This window comes from Pan troglodytes, chromosome 16 (assembly GCF_028858775.2).
Source record: "Pan troglodytes isolate AG18354 chromosome 16, NHGRI_mPanTro3-v2.0_pri, whole genome shotgun sequence".
NCBI classification, from domain to species: domain Eukaryota; kingdom Metazoa; phylum Chordata; class Mammalia; order Primates; family Hominidae; genus Pan; species Pan troglodytes.
The window spans coordinates 53934668-53960466 of NC_072414.2; the positions used below are offsets into that span (position 1 = coordinate 53934668).

The 25799-nt window shown below is 34.6% G+C and overlaps 1 protein-coding gene across 18 annotated transcripts in view; it reads right to left on the reverse strand.

Annotated features, from left to right (window-relative positions):
* VPS13C (vacuolar protein sorting 13 homolog C) overlaps positions 1-25799 on the reverse strand; it is a 202616-nt gene that overhangs the window by 73648 nt on the left and 103169 nt on the right. For all 18 annotated transcript variants that reach the window (XR_010151392.1, XR_010151394.1, XR_010151393.1 and 15 more), the window contains 12 exons: positions 21874-22010; positions 19282-19438; positions 18402-18481; positions 17809-17868; positions 16894-17056; positions 14638-14754; positions 13751-13854; positions 13154-13321; positions 9234-9538; positions 8119-8266; positions 4062-4215; positions 1693-1805 (listed from right to left, as the gene is read on the reverse strand). Coding sequence is in view for 15 of the 18 variants with exons in the window: in XM_054666973.2 (XP_054522948.1) it covers positions 1693-1805; positions 4062-4215; positions 8119-8266; positions 9234-9538; positions 13154-13321; positions 13751-13854; positions 14638-14754; positions 16894-17056; positions 17809-17868; positions 18402-18481; positions 19282-19438; positions 21874-22010 (1706 nt within the window). In the remaining 3 variants the exon portion in view is untranslated. The remainder of the gene's footprint in view (positions 1-1692; positions 1806-4061; positions 4216-8118; positions 8267-9233; positions 9539-13153; positions 13322-13750; positions 13855-14637; positions 14755-16893; positions 17057-17808; positions 17869-18401; positions 18482-19281; positions 19439-21873; positions 22011-25799) is intronic.

Consider the following 25799-nt stretch of genomic DNA (forward strand, 5'->3'; position numbering starts at 1 on the left):
AAAAAAAAAAAACCCCAGCCAATCAACAAAAACCTTCAGGGAAGTGATGAACATCCAACACCATTGCTTACTAGAGACCCTGGCATTGATAATAGGGGTGCTGGGTATGTGCAATCATCGGCACACTGGTTAGAACTCCACCCCTTCTCTCACTCAAGATAGTATGTTGATGCAATTGGGTCAGAATGACATTATTACTGGCAAGCTTTGAATGCTTTTAACTTATGAAAATGGAAATAATTCACAAACTTTTATTCTGTAATCATTAATAGAAATGACCTGAGACACATCTGCTGATGACAACACACTAATGTTTCCTGATAGGATTACTGATATGGTTTCCTGATGTAGACAATTTGGAGCCACTGAATTTCTTTCCATAATATGAAATTCAGATTATATAACACAATGTTTATTAGTGGAAAGGGAAGATGGAAATGGCTACATGAGATTCATTTAGGAAACTGAAGTTGTGCCAATATCTAGGATGGATGAAAGGTAAAAAATCAAACAAGGAAGTCATTGCGGTACTACAAGTGTAAGAAGAGTTTCAAATAAAGCAGAAGTGAGAATTGATAGAAAAAAGTAAATGTTTATTCAAAGAAAAACCTGACAGTACTCAGCATCTCAATGAATAAGGAAGGCATACAAACAATGAAACAAAAGTAGACATCAAGATTCTAAGACTGCAGAACCAGCAGAATGATGGTACCAAGTAAAATGAAGAATGAATTTAACTGTTCATTTTTGGTAAGGTCATTTTCTGATGTTGTAATGAGCATTAAACATTAGAAAATAAGGCAGTCCATTGCATAAATGACAGATACAAGCCAAAAATTCAACAGTAACAATGTATGAATATTGCATAATTTGTAGTAAATAAAATGAAATATAAATGAACATATTTCATATAAATGGACATTAACAGATATAATACCCATAATCTGTATCTGTTGTTAATGTCCATTTGAGTATATTGCTCACTGCCCAATTAGGGTATATGCTCACTGTTGAATCTATAATCAATACGGAATATGGATATTAAAATATGCCATATGTATTATAGGTATTAATGTATGACATAATATAATTAAAAATATTTACTGAAGGAAATATCAGCATAATAAAAAATAGCTCTCTAAAATACCATTGACATATTATTTAGTTCAAATCATCATGGCATAAGACCTTGGTTCTTCAATTCTTTAATTAGTATCCTTAACACATAATCTACTACATATAACATTTATTCAATAGAAACACAATTAATGCTTATATACCAAGGATAATCATGAATTCAAAAATAATCAGGTAAGGCTCCAAAGTCACTACTAAATTATTCTTAAGTCGTTATATATACATATATATATAGCTATGTAATAAAACTGTATATATAATTAATCACTCATATATAAAATTCTTCTATTGGTAATAAATCAAAATGTGTTTTGGTGCTGATATTACTTGGAAAGAAATAAAACCCTGAGTACTTTGCCTTAGCCTTGGAAGATTAGAAACACTAACAAAGTGAAGATAGAGGGCAGGACCAATGCACATTCTGTAGGCCAAATAGAATTTTATAGACATATTAAATGTTTTAATGAAAAGTCCAACACAAAAAAAAGCCAACACTCTAAAACTGACTATCAAGAGCTAAGGATTTATTTCTAATTACAGAAATGTATTACATACCTGGTTGATATCATTGTTATAAAGGATAATGGAAAGAGATTCAAAGTGAAAGTCAAATTGGAGACTGACAATCTGGTTCATAGAGAGCTTTGAGTCTGTCCAATCTTCTTGTTCTAATGGTGAAAATTTAAAAGCTTTTAAGTAGGTACATAATTTTATAAATATTTTTAAATATGAGATAATTTCTTACTCTAAATTTATATGATGCTTTCTGGGATTCTGTAAATCATATTGAGACAATTAATAAAAATGGCAATTACGTTCCAACTGTTAAATTTTTTAAATGGCAATGACTATTCCATATATATTTAGCATATATGTGCAAAGAGGCACAGGCAGACTATGTTAAAAAATTTTTTTTAAAGAGGAGGCCTTAATTTTCAAGGCACTTACACCTAACTGGCTACAAGCCATTTTCAAGACATTATGAAATTGGAGACTCAGAACAGTCCAATACTTTGCCTTATATTAGACAGCTAGTAACAGATTTTCTGCTAGACTAATGCACCTCTCACTAACTTTATTTTATTTTATTTTATTTTTTGAGACAGAGTCTCGCTGTGTTGCCCAGGCTGGAGTGCGGTGGCACGATCTCAGCTCACTGCAAGCTCTGCCTCCCAGGTTCATGCCATTCTCCTGCCTCAGCCTCCCAAGTAGCTGGGACTACAGGCGCCCACCACCACTCCCGGCTAATTTTTTTGTATTTTTAGTAGAGATGGGGTTTCACCATGTTGGCCAGGCAGGTCTCGATCTCCTGACCTCGTGATCCGCCCACCTCGGCCTCCCAAAGTGCTGGGATTACAGGTGTGAGCCACTGCACCCAGCCTCATTATCTTTAATTACCTATATTACCCAATCCATTATCTTTATAAGAAGAACAGAATATAACTCAATAGCAAAATCAAACAGAGTTCACATATGATGCAGGGGAAAGGAGTGGGTGCTTTGGAATTTTGAGACAAATGAGACTTCAGGAAGTAAGTCAGTCTTTTCTCTCATCTTTAGAAAGATCACACAGACTGAATAGATCTTGCTTTCAATCACTCTTACGGACTGATTCTACAATCTTTTTCAACACTGACTCTAATTTTTTGTCATACTATAGAACAGTCTGTTCTTACAAGTTACTGGAAAAACAAATACCGCATAACTTTAACCACGTAAGCCTTCTCCAAGTTAGAAAATTCTATTTTTCTGAGAAATAATTTATATTCTAATTTTCATCATCTTTGCAGCTTCCATTTGAATTCACGAATTTTCCCAAGTGACACGGTGTCCATATAGCAAGAACCAGATACATGATCGTGATCACGGCTGAACATAGTGAGATCATTAATCACATAAGGCTTGCCTGTTAATAGTTTATTCATCTCTACATAGTTCCTGTCTAACTATAACAACAGACTTTTTATCTAGCATTTGTCTGTATGGTGGCATAAACTTCACCTGGGGAGATGTTGACCTCATCAAGCTTACGCAATACTTAAAACTATCCACTTAAATCAGAAACCTTGCACACTGTTCTAGTCATTTGTTTGTGTGATTTCAAAACACACATAGCCTAACTATACGAGAAGCAGTGTTGATATGGTATATCGACTGGTAGTTTTACCGATTACTGTCATTTGAAGTAACAGCTGATGGTATGAGAGCATTAGAAAAGCACAGCAGCCAGGACCATTTATTATATGGGCAAGGGGTACTTCATCTCTTTTTAGCCATGAAAATATTAACCTATTTACAGTCTAATTAAACATAATATTCACATCAATGGCTTTAAATTATGAAAAAAGAGTGAAATTATATTTAATATAATCTGTTTAAGAAATCAAAAAGAAACCTTGTATTTTAGAAAAATTATTTAAAAATGGCTGAATTCAAAAGGTTCACTGCTTTTAATAGGTTCAAATTAATGATCTGAAAAATTATCTTAGGTATTTGAAACATAACGCTCCAATAAGTCCAGATAAATAAAGCTGTTACAAGAATACCTTCCTTTCTCATGGTTCAATCACCTGAGTATGATATGTGATACCAAGGTCCTTTTCTCTCTTAATTAATTTGGGACCTTACACTGCCTATCTAGCTTGATTCTTCTCTCAAGATACGCCACTTCAGTGCCTAGTGAATTCAGCAAATTTAGCATTCACAAGTAAAGGGTAAACAAGCACCATGCCAACAACAAGTGACCCTTCCCCATGTAGCAGACAACAGACATACCTCCCAGCCCCAGCCGAATTTCCACAGTAAGTAGTACAATACTGAATTAGTTCATACCACATTGTGCTGGACAGCTAGAAAAATACTAAATATAAATATGACATTAACACTAATTTTTTCTCCATAAAGTAAATATCATCAATTTATACCTTTGAGATGGTCAGGTACACTTGAAACATCAACTTTTCTCACTCTTATAGTCTCCTGCACAGACTGTGTAGGGCTTGGTTGTGAGGAAGCTTCTCCAAGATTTTCTAGCAAAATTTTCATTAAAACTGTCAAGTCATCTTCACTGAGAGCAACCTAAAAACCACCAATAATTTGTTAACTCTAAGTAATAAAAAAAAGTAGACTATCATATCTATATCTCAATTTGTGGTTTTTCAAATTAATTGTTCATCTACTTAAAAAGAAGAGAATTAGAGTTAGGACTATAAATACCAGAAGAGAAGTATTTCACCTTGTTTACTGTGTGCACACACACTTCTGCCTTCGCCCATACCCAGGCCCCTGCCTCCGGCACTCCAACACTCTCTATGGCTTATCTGTTACTATGTCTTCCTTTTCCTGGACCCGTGCCTATCTGTCCCATTTCCCTATCTTCCCATCTCCATTATGTCTCTCTCTCATCTCATCCAGTACCAGTTCCTTCTTCTATATTATTTACTCTCCTTGAAACTAAATACAGGACAAGTGTTGTTCAGTTTCTAGTCTCTACCAAAAAGTAAAAAGATGCTCTCCTGCTACGTAGCTCTTCATCTCAGTATATGTGCATCTGGACATACATAAAACATTTGTTTAACTTATCAAGAATAATACCACTTAGAACAATAACAAATGTATCTACAAAGAATGTTTAAAGAACAAAAAATAGGAAGGTAGCATCTTGTCTTTTACCTTCATAAAAGGGTATGTGTGGCAAAAAGAAAAAGAGCCAGGGCTTTGAGTCAGGCAGATCTGTATCAACTACCACTTTCAAGCTGTCTTGCTGCAAAGTTTCTTAACGTCCTTAACTCAAGTTTCTTTTCTTTTTTTTTTTTTGAGATGGAGTCTCGCTCTGTCGCCCAGGGTAGAGTGCAGTGGCACAATCTTGGCTCACTGCAAGCTCCGCCTCCCAGGTTCACGCCATTCTCCTGCCTCAGCCTCGTGAGTAGCTAGAACTACAGGCGCCCGCCACCACGCCCGGCTAATTTTTTGTATTTTTAGTAGAGACGTGGTTTCACCGTGTTAGCCAGGATGGTCTCGATCTCCTGACCTCGTGATCCACCCGCCTCGGCCTCCCAAAGTGCTGGGATTACAGGCGTGATCAAGTTTCTTAATCTCTAAAATAGGCATAATACCAACTTTCTCACAGATGGCTGCAGAACAAGAAACTAAAACAAACGAAACTGCTACTGGCTGCTAAAATCCATTAAACCAGTACTGTCTTTGAAGCTTCTTATCCTTCTACCTTATGTAAGACACAGTGGCTCCAAAGGCCTGCTTCAAGTACTTACAAATTCACACAAGCATGCATGCAAGCACGCATGCATAGCAAATCTCCTCTGAATACCACAGTACCCTATGTCCCCCAAATTAGGTCCCTACCACCAGAGAAATTGCCTAGTTCCCACTTTAAATGAAAATACAGAGCTATTTAAGTACAAGATAATGACCAGGGATTTATGGCTTGTCCTAAGCCCCAGGCCTCATATAACAGGTGTAATTTTAACACCTTAGAATTTCCTTGTATATCCCAACCCACTTCTCATACCAACCAAGATTACCACAGCTTCCTGAAGGGCAACTAAGTTCACCCCTCTTTCACTTTGCTGTGGGCGGGGGGTGGGGCGGGGGAAACAAGTATGAAGGACAATTTTGAAAGGCAGCCCCACAGTTCTTTAAAAACCATCAAACTGATCCACCCAAAACAACCTGTAGGTATCACCTGCCTGATACCCTTTTTTAGCTGCAGCCCAGACCAGGGAAACAACTTGCCAGTGTCACCTGCCTGATACCCTTTCTTGGCTGCATCCCAGGCCCAGGAAAACTATACAGACTATGACCAAAGAGGGGTGTTTAGAGAGACCTGGATCAGCGACAAATTAGGCAGTGGTGGCCTCATCCACTGTTGCTGCATTCCTGAGTTATAAGGATCCTTTTGGTTAAAGTAATTATAATACTTTGATGCTAAAGTATCAGATGTTACTTTTTTTTCTTGTTTCTTCTAAAATACTTTAAAAAGCATAAAGGAAAAGGACAGAGAATACTATAATCTTCCCCTGTGAATCTACCACCTGGCTTTGTCAAATCTTAACAAGCTGCAATATTTCCTTCAGATCTCGTTTCCCATTACAGATATAGCAGAAGCCCCGTGTGTACTTCTCTGAGACCCTATTCCCTTCTCCTTTCGTCCTTAGAGAAAGACACCAGCCTAATTTAGAGATTATTTCCATGAATACTTTTCTTAAAGTTATCACACTGCATCTCTTATAAACAATATATAATAGTATTATATTGCCTGTTGAAAATCTGAAATAATATAAAACTGATAGAACTGTACTATCATTTTGCAACTCACTTTTTTCATTTTTATGTTCAAGATATATCAATTTTGTTTGATATAGTTCTGTTTTATTCACTTTATCTGCTTTACAACATCCATTATATGAAGATACCATAATTTTATCCATGTTCTGCTACCAACAGACATTCAGGTTTTACTTATGCTTTCAACAAACCTATAACCACAAAATCTTTGAAAGGGATTGTCAAATATTAGTCCTGGGATCTAATCTTTGAAAGGGAGAGCCAAATATTAGTCCTGGGATCTAACCTCTTGGCAGAAAGACAGAAATTAAAAGAAGGTACCCATACTCTGGGATAAAGGCTACCCTATGAATGCCCAAACAAACAAAATTTAATAATTGTTCTTCATGTAATATATCCACTAGTTTATGAACAGAAACCCTTCATTTCTACAAGCTTCAATTTTAACTTCTTCCCTAATAAAACTCTGCTCCTTTGACCCTTCCTATTTCATGTTAGAACCAACTCTGAAATAATCACAGGTATGAAAACCCATTAAACTACTAAATTTTTTTTTGGTTTTGTTTAGTCTCTCTCACCCCTATCCCATCCTCGGCTGTTTGGTTTCAACAGTTTCACACATAGGCACACAAGAATCACAGGATTCCTATACTTCCACGACTACCTTCAACCAGTCTCACCTCCTCCTCTGAGCTGATATGCAACCTGCTAACTACATTATTAAAAATAATGCTGTGGCTGAGCACGGTGGCTCACGCCTGTAGTCCCAGCATTTTGGGAGGCCGAGGAGGGTGGATCACCTAAGGTCAGGAGTTTGAGGCCAGCCTGGCCAACCTGGTGAAACCCTGTTTCTACTAAAAATACAAAAATTAGCCAAGTGGATGGCGGGTGCCTGTAATCACTGTTACTCAGGAGGCTGAGGCAGGAGGATCGCTTGAACCCGGCTAGTGGAGGTCACAGTGAGCCTAGATCATGCCACTGCACTCCAGCCTAGGCCACAGAGCAAGACTCCGTCTCAAAAAAAAAAAAAAAAAGTTGTATTTATATACTTATCAAATATACACATTTGCCTATTAAAATGGTAACACCTTTCTAATTAAAACAAGGCCTCTACAAACTACACTATTAAAAATAATGGTGTATTTATATGCTTATCAAATATACACATTTCCCTATTCAAAATGATATCACCTTTCTAATTAAAACAGGCCCTCTACACATTAAAAAATACTAAGGTGCTTTGAATATAGTGTCTGAATATCACTTTGCATTGTCTTACAATTTAACTGCATTAAAACTTTAATAGAATTTTCCAAAATTAAGAATAATATTTTTAGTACACTCCAACAGATTTTATCTCAGACTCCTTGCTGGTTTTACCAAATATCTAACTAAAATGAAAACAAAGAAAAGTGAGGGAAACAAGGATGATTTCATTTGCATATTTTTTATTTATTTATTTTTGTTGTTTTTGAATAGGAAACAAAATCTAGTTTATTCAATTTATTACTTGGGCAAAAGTACACATACAACAGACAAATGCTCACTAAGAGAAAACTGGTTTAGCTTTATCAATAATGTAGCAACTCCTACATTCTGATATCCACTAGAACTGCACTATGATCAATGATAAAAGCCTATCAAGAAATTTTCATATATTATATACTAGCTACTTACCTGCATAGGTTTTAGTTTTCCTTTTATCTCCATCCCTGGAATTTGCACATACCATGCTGCTGCTAAGTTTCGCTGTATGGACAAAAGCATGTTGACTGGTTTTAAAATTTCAATGTCATTTTGTGGCAAGCTAGCCTGCAAAATAGTTCTGAAAGAAAAACAAGAATTTATTTTTTACTTCAAATTTACATTTTAAAATGAGGACTATCCTATTGTGTAACAGTTTCCACACAGCATTTCATAAAGGCTAAAAGCTGCTATCAGAAGTCTTTTAGAATACACTTCTTTTCACATTTTTAAGATCAATCTAAATCACAACACGTAAGTTTATATGCAGAGCTATCCAAAACCAAACCTACATAACACTGATTTCAAAAACATAATTTTCATACACTATGACTACTGCATTATTTATTATTTTTCACAAAGGCTGTTTGATACAGCGAATAGTTTACTGTCATGCAAACAAATGTTACATCCTCCTAAAACTGGAAGATGAAGAAAGTAATCTTATACTTAGCCCTTAATATGTTATTGGTACTTCTCCAGACTCAAGGGGGAAACTCAACTAATCTAAAAGTTAAACGAACATATGGTTATAGTCATTCCAGCTTGCCTGCCAACAACCATTTGCATAACCAAATAAACGCTCTTGTCACTCAATAGAGCCAACACTGTCCCATTTCGATTCACTAATCCTTTCAATAACTCACTGAAAATTCCCAAATGTGACAAGGTTTGAAAATGAGAAATAAATCTTAAATTTTATATATTACGAAGTTTTTTCCCATCAAAAATAAAAAAGGAAATAGCTATGTGCAAAGTGAGAAAAATAAAAAATTTAAATTAAGTATTGAGTAAACTATAATTTTATAATAGCTAATTTTTATAGAATGAAAAAAATCATATTTCAAATGTAGTAAGGGAAAATACAGACTCCATGAGGCACATACATGACTATTAACCACTGACCAAGAAGCCAATGGTCAAGGTTTCATAATTAGAAGAAATAAGGAATGAAAACCACAAATTACTATAACATTTTACCTTAGGTAAAAATTGTATGAAAATCCTATTTCTAGTAAGCAATACACAATTAGATTACATATTTATACCTTGACAGCTTCAACTGAGTGAGTTCGATGTTCATTTTATCAATGACTGGAGGAAGAGAATAATGTTCCATAGGAACCAAGCTAAACTTGTTTTCAACTCTGATTAAACCCAGATCTGCTATAACAGCATTAGGTGATACTGAAGACTGAGGAATAATAATAACTGGTGCTTTCAAATTAATATCCATCAAAAGGCGGAAACTCTTTTGAGCCAAGTCTTTCATGCTGGAAGCAGCTCTTTCTGCAGCCTGGACTGTGGCTGTGCTCAAAGCTTCTTTAGCAGTTTGGAAATTGTTGAGGAAGTTCTGTTGGAAGAGACAGGTATTTAGGGGAAAAAAGGCATTTATTTTTAAAAGAAAAAACTTTAAAAAGCATTTACTTTAAAAACTAAATAAAAAAGTAATATAAAAGATGTTATTTATGATTTTGTGTATGTAGAGAGTAAAGTCTAGAAACATACACTCTGAGCTATTAACAATAGTTACTGTAGGAAGAAAGAGCTCTTTCTTTCATTTCATAAAATATTTTTCATTTTATAAAATATTTTATAAAATATAAAATAATTGAGAATTATTTTATTCTCATGATAAATTTTTGCAACAGTTCTTTTAAAAATCTCCTTTTTATTAAGAATGTTGGTTATTTTAAATTCAAATTTAAATGAAAGGGAGAAGGGCAGTACCGTACTTCTCCAAAAGTGGGTTCAATTCTGTACCGCTAGGCCACAGCAATAAAGTTTAGTCTTAGAAACTAAGCTTCTGCCGGCTTATTTCTGATGAGGCTTTTTTTTTTTTTTATGTACTCAGCATGAGGAAAGACAGTTAATTGTCTACAATCCTGTAATCATTAGTAAGAGTCAAAATTTATTTATAATAAGATGTATTTCATCTCAATTTCAACTAAAAACAGAAAAATCTTTCCCCATGAGGATAAGATCATTCTCAGAAGCAATATTCTTGGTGTACATCCATTAATATTACAAAAGCAACCTAACCTCCCCGGCACCCACCTCCAAGTTAATTGTTCTCTAGAAAAGTAAACATGATGGTTTAAGTAGAAATGCATGCTTTTAAGGAATCATGAGATTCTGCACATGGGAAACCCTAAGGACTCCACCAAAAGGCTCCTGGAACTGACATACAACTTTGGTAAAGTTTCAGGATACAAAATCAATGTACAAAACATCCAAGCTGAGAGCCAAATGAAGAACACAATCCTGTTTACAATAGCCATCAAAATAACAAAGTACCTAGAAATACATCTAACCAAGGAGGTGAAGGATCTTTACAAAGAGAACTAGAAAACACTGCTGAAAGAAATCACAGATGACACAGACAAATGGAAAAACATTCCATGCTCATGGATTGGAAGAATCAATATTGTTAAAATGGCTATACTTCTCAAAGCAATCTATAGATTCAATGTTATTCCTATCAAACGACCAGTGTCATTTTTCACAGAACTAGAAAAAACTATTCTGAAATTCATATGGAACCAAAAAAGAACCCAAATAACCAAAGCAATCCCAAGCAAAAAGAACAAAGCTGAGGCATCACATTACCTGACTTTATACTATCCTATAAAGCTACAGTAACCCAAACAGCATGGTACTGGTACAAAAGCAGACAAACAGACCAAGGGAACAGAATTGAGAACCCAGAAATAAAGCTGTACACCTACAGCCACCTGTTCTTTGACAAAGTCAACAAAAAACAGACAATGGGGAAAGGATTCCCTATTCAGTAAATGGTGCTGAGATAGCTGGCTAGCCATATGCAAAAGAATGAAACAACGTTTTATTCTATGGTGAAAGGACCCCTACCTTTCACCATATACAAAAATTAACTCAAGATGGATTAAATATTTAAGTGTAAGACCTCAAACTATAAGAATCCTACAAGAAAACCTAGGAAACACCATTCTAGATATCGGCTCTGGGAAAGAATTTATGACTAAGTGCTTAAAAGCAACTGCAACAAAAATAAAAATTGACAAGTGGGACCTAATTAAAGAGCTTCTGCACTACAAAAGAAACTTTCAGTGGAGTAAACAGACAACCTACAAAATAGAAAAAATGTTCGCAAATTATGCATCTGACAAAGGTCTAACATCCAGAATCTATTAAAAAAAAGTGTGAACAAGTGAACAAGCAAAAAACAAATCCCATTTAAAACTGGGCAAAAGACATGAACAGACACTTCTCAAAAGAAGACATACAAGGAGCCAACAAACATATGAAAAAATGTTCCACATCACTAATAATTAGAGAAATGCAAATCAAAACCATAATGAGATACCATTTCACAGCGGTCAGAATGGCTGTTATTAAAAAGTCAATAAATAACAGATGCTAGGGAGACTGCAGAGAGAAGAGAACATTTACATAACTATTCATGCAAATCTATTTCAGCCACTGTAGAAAGCAATTTAGAGATTTCTCAAAGAACTCAAAACAAAACTACCATTTGACCCAGTAATCCCATTACTGGGTATATAACCAAAAGAAAATAAATGGTTCTACCAAAAAGACACACACACTCACGTGTTCTTCAGAGCACAATTCACAACAGCAAAGACCTGGAATCAAACTAGGTGCCCATCAACAGTGGACTAGATAAAGGAAACATGGCACATATACACCATGAAATGCTACACAGTCATAAAAAAGAATGAAATCATGTCCTTTGCAGCAACATGAATGCAGCTGGAGGCCATTATCCTAAGCAAATTAACGCACGAACAGAAACCAAATACTACATATTTTCACTTATAAATGGGAGCTAAACACTGGGTATTTCATGGACGTAACAATGGGAAAAAAAGACACTGCAGACTACTACAGAGAGGGAGGAAAGGGGGAAAAAGTTGAAAAACTATTCTCAGTACTCGGGTGACGGGATCAATCATAACCCCAAACCTCAGCATCATGCAATATACTCATGTAGCAAGCCTGCCCATGTATGCCCTGAATCTAAAATAGTTGGATTATCAACTGAAATTAACAAGTGAAGTCCAAAAGAGTTGAAATTATCTTTTTTTGAAAAAAAAATATGATTTTTAAAAGTTTTGATTGGCAGCCCCACTAAGAAGAATAGGCAGATTTAAATCCTTCAGCCCATGTGATATGGTCTGGCTCTGTGTCCCCACCCAAATCTCATCTCGAATTGTAATCCCCAGATGTCAAGGGAGGGAACTGGTAGGAGGTGACTGGATCACAGGGGCAGTTTCCCCCATGCTGTTCTTGTGATAGTGAGTTATCATGAGATCTGATGGTTTTATAAGAGGCTCTTCACCCTAAGCTTGCTCTTGTCTGCTGTCATGTAAGACGTGCCTGCTTCCCCTTCCACCATGATTCAGTTTCCTGAGGCCTCCGCAGCTATGCGGAATGCTGAGTGCATTAAACCTCTTTTCTTTGTAAATTACCCAGTCTCAGGCAGTTCTTTATAGCAGTGTGAAAATGGACTAATACACCATGACAGTTACATGGAAATAAGTAATAAAAAGAAAAGCATTTCATGATGCTGTTGATCACAATCATAACCAAAAGCTGTAAGTTCCAATATGAGTCCTCCAAATGCCTGAAGAGTTTCCTCAAAAAATTGTTTTAACTAAATACTCTTAAATATATCTCATTAAACAAGTTACAGTGGAAAGCCCTAAATTAAAACATAAAACGTACATTTAAAATGTATACCTGTGGAAATGTTATAGAATTATAGTCTATATCTTCAAAACAATAATTTTAAAAATTCATTTGGTTAACATCATGAAAAGGATTTCTTTAAATATTAACATTCTGTTCAGCACTCAGGTGCTCATCACACAGCCTTATCAGTGAAGATTTTTACTATCTAGGTTCAGTTGTATAAGCAAAGATATTTAGGCCTCAGTGAGGAACAAATATATTTTTAAAAACTTACCAAAAGAGACATGAAGAATTTATGAACATAAACAATCTGAACACAACCCACTTTGAAACTAAGTTTGCCGTCTACTTTGGACATATCAGCATAGGCCTCTCCTTCTGTGGCATCTGGATAAAGAGCCAGTTGGAACCTAAAGACTTCATCTCCCAAAATAGAGACAGCCTAAAAGTATTAGATTAACTGGTTATTATATCAAAAGAGCTGTATAGCCCTTATCAATGTATTATAAATAAGTTCTCTTATTACAGAATCCTTGATATATGAAGTAGAAATATATGAATTCAACATTAAAAATTATTAGCTAAAAACATTTTACGTGACAATAACTTCTTCCTATTTCTATAAAAAGCATGTTATCAGTAAAAATATCAACCACTTAGCTGTTCAGAAATAACTTTTACAAATCACTGTGCATCAAGAGGCCTAGTCTATACACAATGTGAAAGCAGACTATTACCGTTTTCATCTCCAATTCCTAATAAAGTGCTTGGTACATGACAGATAATAAATGTATACTGTGCAAATAAATAATAGCATCTCAAATCCAAAAAGCAAAATAAATTCCAATATAAAAATCTATTTTTTAATCACCTTTTTGTGAATGGACTGCAAATCTACATTCATAACTATAATATCTTTAAGTCTGGCAAACACATCAGTCTGCTTAGGCTTCACAGAAATAGAGGCATCCATTCCTATAGGAAACATAACATTTATAAACTTTTCACCCAATCCACATGACTAAGCCAGTGGTATTTAAGTTCAATAATATACTGACAAGATATAAAGTGAATAAAAATTACTCATTATAAGACACATTAATGGCATCAACTTTCATGTATGAGACACCTAAGAAAGGTAATAATACCTCTAAATAATAACTTTAAGGGACACAGGCATCTCCTCCAAAAAAGTTGTAGAAATTTTAAAACCAAAAAATAAAAACCCACCAAGTTTCAAAGAAATTCAGATTAATTTAGAAAATTAATCACATTTCTCCAAACTTAAATATCCTCTGCATTGGCAAGATCAGCAGTGGTCATTTAGGAAGACAATATTTGTTAAACAGTGATCTTACAAACATTTACTATATTATTAAAAACTGTTGCTCCAATAACTAAAAATAAATGAACATTACTTGATGAATAGTCTTACTTCTATAATAAACTGTATTAGGAAACAGTCTTCTAAGATTTCCCTCCAAAAAAAATTTGTCATTCTCAGTTTCTAAAGGCATAATGATTTCTGCAACTGCATAAAAATGTAGATAATGCATAATGCATAAGGAATGTCTCAAGTCAGCAATGAATCACAACAAATTTACTTGTAACATTTTAAAGCACATCTGTGAAAAGTTTGCAAAGTCTTCAATATAAGTAAACCAAAAGAATACTCATGAGAAATCTAACAGGTACAAGCTCATTTTTCCTAGTTATGTAAAGAAACAGAAATACCTACAACAAGAAGTAACTACTTACCATGTATTTTAATATCTGCAATGTTACACTTCTGATCACAGACAAAGACATTAAATGCATTTAATTCAGCTGTGACCTTTAAATCAAACACATCCTTTTGGGAAATGTTGCTGGATACTAAAAAATAATAGAAACCTTCTGATGAGCAAAGGGAAAAGATAATACAACACATACAATAACCTCAAATCCACCAAAATAAAAGTACCCAATGTACTCTGAGGAACCAAAATGCCCTCCATTAAGATAACATGTAATTAACATAAATTTTGGAATAATTATCAAATTCCAATCTACAAAAATTAGCATGTTCCCCTTCAAATTAAGAATAAAAGCAACTATAATATTAATAGCACCTTGAAAGTGCAATTTACTAGATGGAAACTTTACTACAACTTTTTTTTCTGGGAAAAAAGAAAACATTCTATATTAGAACTCTAGAATTCTCTTGGTCTAAAGTTTTGATTCTGAACTCCTTTTTGTATCATATATTAGATTAAGGAAGAATAACTCATGATAAACTGCAATGGTGATGCACAGTTAATAAAATACATATTATTTACTATGGCACTTACATGTTATTAACTACATAATAAATTTCTCCAGATTACACCCTGTTGCTCCATCAAGAATCCTAAAATAAATTCTTTGAGAAATGAACATAAAGGGCCAACTTAAAAAATACAAAAAAAAAAATTTATAATGTATATGCACGCAGGTGTATGTGTGCATAAGAATCACAATCAAACTAGCGCCCTAAATCCACTTTAGTCCAGATCCTGACTGATAAATTTAGGATCCATTTTCCTAAAAATCTGTCTTGCTGGAAGGAAATAGAGCCTTCTGATTGAAATTGCAAAAGCACCGAAAGTATCTGTCCTTAATCACCAGTACGACAGGCTGTTTTTTTCTTTAATATTTGATGTAACATAATCAAACCACAAAGACCAACAACATAGCAAAACTGGAAGACTGTTTCTTTGGGTTAATAGTGTTTCTAGTTTATTGTGAGTTTAAACATTTCTTTTTCATTTATTCAACTGTGTTGTGTATGTACTGTATGTACATATAATATAAAGGAGAGGAATTTCCAAGGATATTTCTGAGGCTATTAATGTGACAAGTACATTAAAGACAAAGCAGGTAAGGCTCTTTTACTCCAGTTTATAAGGAAATTGTTGCTCTGTTCCACGGTTTAAAAAAATCACATCCGGCCGGGCGTGGTGGCTCATGCCTGTAACCCCAGCACTTTGGGACACCGAGGCAGGTGGAGCACCTGAGGTCAGGAGTTCACGACCAGCCTGGGCAACATGGTGAAACCCCACCTCTACTAAAAATATAAAAAATCAGCCAGGCATGGTGGTGAGCACCTGTAATCCCAGCTACTTGGGAGGCTGAGGCAAGAAAATTGCTTGAACCTGGGAAGCGGAGGTTGCAGTGAGCCAAGATCACATCACTGCACTCCAGCCTGAGCAACAAAAGTGAAATTCCGTCTCAAAAAAAAAAGAAAAATCAGATCCTCGTACCTGATCTAACAGTACTGACAGTTTTACACCAAACATGCCAGTAATATAGGTAAAACTCAAACTCGTAATGGTCTGAAAACTGAATTACTAGATGTTAAATACTGACATTATATAATATGAAAGAGAAATAATTAAAATGATATTTGGCTTAAAAGTAAGCAAATGTTATTTATTCACTCAGGATATGTCATACCTAATTTTTCATAACATAAGTCATATGCCTGAGGACCCTGTGCCCATTATCTGTGTGATCTAAACATAGTTTTGGCTAGAAACCAATATGAGTGTGTCTATTCCATGAGCTCCTTCCCTTCAGTGTCCCACTAAGCATTTAAAATTGCTGAGCACCAGGTAAGTCTACCTGACTAACTGAAACGGGCCTTTGTGACCTTGTATGACTGAATCATAACTGAAGTTTTTCCTTTCTCACTTCCATTGAACTGAAGACTACAAAGACACATCAACATAAAGTACATACAATTTCTATTTTATGTAAAAGCTAGACAGTGAATTGAAATATAAATACATAATATTAAACAACATCTATTTAAAATTCCTCACTAAACTGCTCTATAATCCCATAGAGATAACATTTTCTTTCTCTTGAAACTAACCTAATCTATCAGAGCAGCAATGTCAACATGCTAAATATTCATCTTAACTGAAAAAAACAAGTTGTTATATGATTATTAAAGTTCAAAGTATTATTAGATCATAATTCAAAAATTATTACCAGCTTTGACAGCGATACTTCTGGACTCCCCCACAAGTGGTTTCAGCTCGGATTCCTTCTCAGAAGAGGAAGGCTCAGAGAATGGAGCAGCAGATGATAAAAAATCCATGAAGGAAAGTAAAGCTTCCAAATGAAGTACTAAGTCTAAGGATGCAAACGAAACCTAAGATAATGAACAATTAAAGAGGCAGATTTCAGATGCAGTAACATCTTTACATCAGGGTTCAACAGATATAAGTAGCACAAGAACAGTTCAATTAAGGGCCTTTTTAAAATTTTTATTTTTTTAAGAACTCACTATTAACTCACTATTAAAATGTTAATCCTTGCCAGATAATAAATCAACTCTCTGCTCACTCCCATGTGCAACCACAATTTTAACTCAAAAGAACTGGATGAGTTTTAAGTAAAGATACAGGAAATATTATCAGGCTTTAAACCACATTTCAGGCAGTTCCAAGCTGATTATGCATGTTCAAATGGACTGTACCAGGTCCAGTACAGGTAATGCTTGTATGTAATGTCTGTACCAGGCCTTGCTTTATGCTTCAGTTAATCTTATTCTAATCCTAACGCCAATACATAATTCAAATGTTTAATGCTTCCATCAACGCTAGGCCAAAAAACCACAGTTGACAAAAATGAGTAACAAAATTCCCTTTAAGTGTATTATTCACATACTTGTCAAGAAATCTAAGTCAAAATTGGGAAACAATCTTTTCAGAACATAAACCAACTTTTTGTAAGAACTTTATTCCAATTCTATTATCTACTTAACTTTATCCATAAATTAGGAATATTATTATTGCCACTGTTATTCTCACGTTAGAACTTACAATCTCACAGTTGAAAATGGCTATGAAGCTAGATATAATCAACACAACCCAACCTTATAGTAAATTATAAAAGATTTACCTTCAGTCTCTGTTTGGTACTGTCATGAATAGTTTTAAATTCTGGTCCATCACTGTCTGCCTACAAATAGTGGAGAATTACACCACTGAGTTTCAAACACTAAAAATTCATACACTGAAAATATACATATTCTTTACTTTTCTAAGTATGCTATTAAAAGAGTAAAAAGATATTTCCTAAAGGCAAAGAAACCATTCAAAAAAAAAAAAAAACAAAACAAAACTGACCACATAAGCATTTCTTACATTCCATACAAGCAAAAACTCTAATTCCTTATCCTACTGTGGAGGAAATGCTAGTATATCTAGATTAGGTACACTAATCTAAAAAGTAGGAAAAAGTGCTAGATTATAACACACTTTGCTTTGGATTACAATGGAACTTTAGGTTATTACCATTTATTCAATATCATAGGGTAACTCAGAAGGTTAATGAAAGTATCCAGGATTTTCAGATGCTTGCAAAATTCACCACAATCAATAAGTTTAGGTAGAAAAATGTTGGGAGAGAAAATGAGAATATTAAATATAAGGGTAATATATATAACTTCATATATTCAAATATTAAAGAATCCTAGAAATGAAACTAGTTACCTTTGTCAGTAACATTTTCAGAAGGGGTTCATCAGTCACATTAGAAGAGTTAATAATGTGAAGAGGTTCCCCTTTAGAGTCTAAAAGAGAAAAAAGACAAGGTTGATCCATCAAGTTAAACATTTCACACATTTTAAAACAGGACCAGCCAAATGTACACAAATATACATTTGTCAAAACTCAGGACTGTACACTAAAAAGAGTGAAGTATGTTCTGTATAAATCTTACCTCAATAAACCTGGCCTTGAAAAAAAAGGAAACAAATTCCATAAAACAAAAATACTAGTACCCACCAATTACAACTGGTATAACATATGGTACTACTGTATTACTCTCATCTAAACAAATCATGGTATAAAGAACCTATAAAATACATAAAGTAGGGATTATTCTCAATACAAGTTTATTTTACTTAAAGATATCCCATAGAGTTCTTATAAACTTTAAACACTAACAGAACTTTAAAAGTTAGCTTACTGCAGGAACTTAAAAGGTCAAGGATACCCACTAATGATAACTTAGTATTTATTCTGAGGGAAGGACATGAGACTACAGATGATATTAATTTTTTCCTCTATATACTTTTGTATTTGATTTTCATTTTTCACAAATACATATTAACATAATCAAAAAGAAATGTTAAAACTCACATAATTTAAAAATTTAAAAAACAAATAAAACATCATATTTCCTAGTAAATTAACCCAGCTTTTCAAAATGGGTCCCCTAAAACTGTACCCAGGGACTGTTTTTGAAAAGTTGAGTTAATGTACTAGGAAATTAACACAATTGCACAGAAATCAATATGTTTAATGTTGATAAAAAGGTAGGGATCATTTGCCTAATGAATAATTTACACAAACAATATTTCACACTTACCAGTGAAATCAAAGCACTGCATACTAATTTTTTTTAGATAAGCTTTAGCAGTCATGTCATAGGTTTTAACTTTAGCTTCCATTCCAAGTTGCAGGACATTTAGCTCATGTAAAGGCCTTCCTTTCTTTTCTGATGTTTTCATCAAAGTAACCACAACCTAAAAAACGGTACCAGTATTACCACCAACTATTTCACCAATATGCAATGAAGGTAAGTCAAGAATTTAGTAAGTCTCCAGAGTGATATAAGGAAGAAATTCACACAATGTTAAGATGTTTACTTCTATTTCTGCCTGCAGTTTGGCGTGATTCCCAGAACTCCTAGTCTGATGGACAGCCTTTCTTCTGAAAGTCTGTAAGACCAACAGCCAATTTTTACACCACTCCTAAGGCAAGCTTTCTCATCTTCGGCACCATTAACATTTTGAGCTGGTAATTCTTTGTGGTGGGAAATGTCTTATGCACCGTAGGATATGAGGCAGCATCCCTGGCCTCTACCTACCAGTTGTCATTAGTATTCTCCCCCCAGATAGTGGCAACAGAAAATGTTTTCAAACAATGCCAAATATCCATTGGGAGCAATGCAAACTGCTCCCCTTTAACCTAATCATTGTCCTAAGGGAAGAGAACAATCATAATATATATTACAAATAATATTTAAAAGGTCTTATGGACTTTATATATGTGTGTATGTGTGTTTGTGTGTGTGTGTTAAGTATATCTGCAAATAGAATGATTCATCTATCAATGTTTCAACTACCAAGGCTTAAAAACCTTCATTAACTCTGATATTAACCAGAAAAACATCCAAGTTTAACATATAACATCAAAGGATGTATTTCAGATTCTTAAAAGTAGAGCCCATTCCTTTAAAAGTTTGTTTGTTTGTTTATTGACTGATTGATTGTTAGAGACAGGGTCTTGCTCTGTCACCCAGGCTGGAGTGCAGTGGCACAATCAGAGCTCACTGCAGTCTTGACCTCCTGGGCTCAAGCGATCCTCCTGCCTCCCAAGTAGCCAGGACTAAAGGCACATGCCACCACAACTGACTAATTAAAAAAAATTTTTTTTTTTTTTGTAGAGATGGGGTCTTGTTATGTTGCCCAGGCTGGTCTCAAATACCTGAACTCAAGCGATCCTCCAGTCTTGGCCTCCCAAAGTACTGAGATTACAGGCATAAGCCATTGCAACCAGCCTACTTAAAAGTTTATTATTTTTAGCTCAGAGCAAAAACATAACCTCTATAAAATTATTTAATGATAAAACGGATCTTAGAGGAAGTCCTTGCAAGTCCCTGTATCCACTATGCTTTCTCACACACTCACACTTTTATGCCTATTCCTCTTTCTGCCTTGCCCCAGACCCTTTCCTGATCCCTTTTCTCAGATAATTTTTTTAATTTATTTTATTTTATTTTATTATTATTATACTTTAAGTTTTAGGGTACATGTGTACAATGTGCAGGTTAGTTACATATGTATACATGTGCCATGCTGGTGTGCTGCACCCATTAACTCATCATTTAGCATTAGGTATTATCTCCTAAAGCTATCCCTCCCCCCTCCCCCCACCCCATAACAGTCCCCAGAGTGTGATGTTCCCCTTCCTGTGTCCATGTGTTCTCATTGTGCAATTCCCACCTATGAGTGAGAATATATGGTGTTTGGTTTCTTGTTCTTGTGACAGTTACTGAGAATGATGATTTCCAATTTCATCCATGTCCCTAAAAAGGACATGAACTCATCATTTTTTATGGCTGCATAGTATTCCATGGTGTATATGTGCCACATTTTCTTAATCCAGTCTATCGTTGTTGGACACTTGGGTTGGTTCCAAGTCTTTGCTATTGTGAATACTGCCGCAATAAACATACATGTGCATGTGTCTTTATAGCAGCATGATTTATAGTCCTTTCTTATTTCTCTTTAAAAACTTCATTGAAATGTCTCCTCCTCTGGAAAATCTTTTCTGACCCTCTCAGTTTGCTTAAATGCCCCCTCCCTACCATCAGCACCCCAAGCTCCAATTAGTATCCTCGGCAGAGTTTTTGTGAAATAATTACAAAAATGTTAACAGTTTTCCTGCATGAGTTCAGACTCTACGCCTTTTACCTCTATCCTTGTCACTGGGCACATACAATAAATATTTGTTGGATGGGTGAATAAAGAAGAAAATGTATTTCATCTTTCCTCAAGAGTATGCAGATGGCAAACATATTAGTAATGTAACTTTTTTTAAAAATGCAGGCATATTGTGTTTTATTCTATCAAGAGTTTCTAACATTTGAAAAGAATTTATCTGACACTATTGCCCTTTCCTGCATTTCTTATGTGACATCCAAAGCAAGTGACATTCCAACTGTCCTAAAATCATTAAAAAGCATGTTATACAACATGCTGTCATTTTCTCTATGAAATATTATAAACTCCCAAATCCTTAACAAACTTTCAATTTTTAAAACATCACTGCTACATGTGAACAGCCCACATAGATTTTTTTCATCAGTATCAATTATCTATAAGTTTAGTAGAGGTAATTCCAATATCCATTACTTATTCACTTTACTTTACAAAAACAGATGAAAATTACACACCTCTTTAATTTCAAAATTCAGCAGCATATTAATGATGTCTACAGACCTAATTTCTTCCACTCCAGTTGTTAAACTATTTTTTGAATCATGTACATCTTGTTGTGATATAGAGATTTCAAGGGGCTCTTTAATTTCACCTGAAATGTTTAAAAGAAATTCATTACTTTTATTCACAAATTTCTTCCACAAATATTTATTGTGGACTTATATGAGTATTCTGGACCTGGTAGAGGCAATGAAAATCCACAAATTAGTAACAGCGCTAGCCCTTGGAAAACTCATGGTTTAGTGGAAGAGACATATACATTTAAAATACAAACAAACAAGCAGGCCACACCTAGTCACATTAAGTGAACAAATGTTAATAGACTCTATATAAAATGCACTGAAAGCACAGAACAAAGCATGACACTGTTATGCAGAAGTCAAGAAAGGCTGTATTAGAGGAGGTATTATTCAAGTAGAGCAAAGGACCTCCTCACACGGTGGAGACGTTACTAGAAAGGAGCAAAACCAGGGAATGATAACACATGATAGGTTTTGCAAACAGAATGGAGTTTGATATGGTTGAATCATAAGGGGGACAACAAGAGGTAATACTACAAAAGAAAAAAGGGAGTGGGAGGTCAGGGCCTCTTATGCCATATTAATAAACAAAGGTAAAGCTATATAATTATGATGCTGTGTTTCTGAAATTCGTACACCCTGAAATGCAATAAAATTGTTTTAAACTGTAATACAAAAAATAACAACAGCTATCACTTGCTAAGTGCTCATCTGTGTGGCAGACACTGTTCTAAGGTCTGTATATGGACTGTTCTATTTAATTCTTATGACATCTCTTTGAGGTAAGAACTTTATTGTCCTTATTTCAGAGACGGGCAAATTGAGGTTCAGACAGATTCAGTCCCTTGCTCAGTGTCGCACAAATGGCAGAGCCCAAATTCAGCAGTCTGATTTTACAGTCTTCACTCTCCACTGTCCCTCAATACCATTAAATTAGTTATTACCATTATTGCGGTTGACATTATCTTGACCACTAATACAACACACAGGAACCATGTAGTGTAAGCTATACCAGAATTACATACAGAAAGCCGCTATTGTTAATCATTACCTTTGACAAAGCACTGCATAGCACAAGGTTTCCTAACTATCACCTTACTCCATCACTGTTCCAAACATAATGTGAACCAGGGGAAATGATTCTAGCAAATATTTTTGCTTTTATGAAACAATTCCCAGAATAGGCAAAGATTTTTCAAATGGAAAATAAAAAATACTGATCATTTAAAAAACCAGTAAATTTAAGTTGATTGAAATTAACAAATTTTATTCATTAAAAGATCCATTAAAAGACTCAAAGGCCACCAGTCAGAATATCTATTGAAAAGTCAAAAAATAACAGATGTTGGCCAGGTTGTAGAAAAAAGGAAATACTTATACACTGTAGGTAGAAATATACATTAGTTCAGCCACTATAGAAAGCAGTTTGGAGATTTCTCAGAGAATTTAAAACAGAACTACCTTTGACCCAGCACTCCTATTACAGGGTACATACCCAAAGAAAAATACCTCATTCTACCAAAACGACCACATGCCCTCACCTATTCATCACTGCACTATTCACAATAGCAAAGACATGGAATCAACCTAGATGCCCACTGACAGTGGACTGAATAATGAAAATGTGGTACATATACACCATGACATGCTATGCAACCACAGAAAAGAATGAAATCATGTCCTTTTCAGCAACATGGATGGAGCTGGAGGCCATCATCCTAAGTTAATTAGCCCAGCAAGAGAAAACCAAATACCACATGTTCTCACTTGTAAGTGGGAGCTAAACATTAAGTATACATGGACACAAAGATGGGAACAACAGACACTGGGGACTACTAGAGGGGAGAAGGTGGGACTGGGGGAGGGTTGAAAAACTACCTATCAGGTACTATGCTCACTACCTGGGTAATGGGATCATTTGTAGACAAAATCGCAGTGACATGCAATTTACCCATGTAACAAACCTGGACATGTACCCCCTGAATCTAAAATAAAAATTGGGAAAAAAAGAGAGTGAAAGGTAAACCACAGACAGGGAAAAGATATTTCTATACATATATGCATACAACACACACTAAGCAACAAAGGGCTCACATTCAGAATTTTAAAACTACATATCAATAAGAAAAAAGGCAAACATCAAATAGTTGTCAGTAGGATAGAATGGTTACATCACATAAAAGGATATCCAAATGGCCAATAACCATATGAAAAGGTGATCACCTTCACTAGTAATCAAAGAGCAAATAAAAACCGTAGTGAGATGCCACTGCCTATCTATCAGAATGCTAAATTTAAAAAGATTGGCAATGCCAAGTACTGGGGAGAATGTGAAACAACTGGAACTCTCATACATTGCTGCTAGGAAAGTAAATTGGTACAACCAGCTGGAAAACTGCTTGGTATAATTTGGCACAAGTTACTGAAGCTAAACCCAAATCTCACATATGACCCAGTAATTCTACTCCTACCTATGTATCCAAAAAAAAAGTGTATATAACTATGTCAAAGACACACAATAACATTCATAGCAATTTCATTTATGATAGCTAAAAACTGGAAACAACCTGAATGTCCATCAAAGAATGAATAAAATAAATTTTGATACATTCATATAACTGAATAGTGCACAGAAATAAAAAGAACAAACTACTCCTATGCACAACAACACGGACGAGTCTCGCAAAGAAAATGAAGAATAAAAGAAGCCAAACATCGAAGAGTAAATTCTGTATGATTCCATGTACACGAAATTCAAGAAGAGGCAAAACTAATCTATCTATTACAAGTTAAAATGGTAGTTACCTCTGCATGGATTTGCAGGCAGAGTGTTGGGTACTGACTAAGAAAGGGCAAGAGGGAGGCCTTCTGGGGTGCTGAAAATATACTATATCTTGATCATGGTGTATCCATATATGCAAAAATTCACTGAATTGTGCGCTGAATATTTGTATACTTCACTGTATGTATTAAAATACAGTAAAATAGTTTTTTAATAATGAAAAATACAATGTCATACCGGTTTTCACTTAGAACATGGTCCAAAATTTTTTAATGTGATAATATACTATGTTAGAAAGGTATAGAAAAACAACCTGGTGGGAGTGCAGGGTTAGTAAAGTTCTATGGAGGGCAATCGGCAAGATCTATCAAAATCTTAAATTAGTCTATTGAAATTATTTGCTGACCTAATTGTCAATTAGATTTACATATTTTTTAACTGGTGTTATCCTATAGAAATATACATACTCGTAAAAGTATATGTATGAGGATATTCAATGCAACATGGTAATAATGAAAGTTTAAAAACAACCAAAAATGTCTAGTGCTAGGAACTTGCTAAATAAATTATGATGCTTCAACAGAATTTAATACCAGGCAGCCACTACAAAGAATGAAGCAGATCTATACATATCTACAGATATGGAATAGACACCAAGATACACTGTTAATATTTTTTTAAAAACAGCAAAGTGAATAAACACACACATGCATGTACACATACAGGATGCTACCATTTGTTTGAAAAAAACTAAAGATTATACATTTATGTGTGTATACAACATTTTATATATATATATAGACATACACATATATTACCTTAAAAAATAAGGCTGGAACTTTTTCTTTAAGTCAAAAGGGCCATGGTAACTAATAATTTAAATTCTCTTTCCATTTTTACTGCTGTATAATCTTTTCATTATCTTCGGAAAGTGATAATTTATCAACCATTTCAATTCTTACAGATATTTTACTACCAAGCCTTATTGAAAAATCAGATACACTATGCTACCATAACCTACTGCCAACTCAAAATGGTTTCTTCTATACATGCAATTTCAATGATTATTTCAAGAATC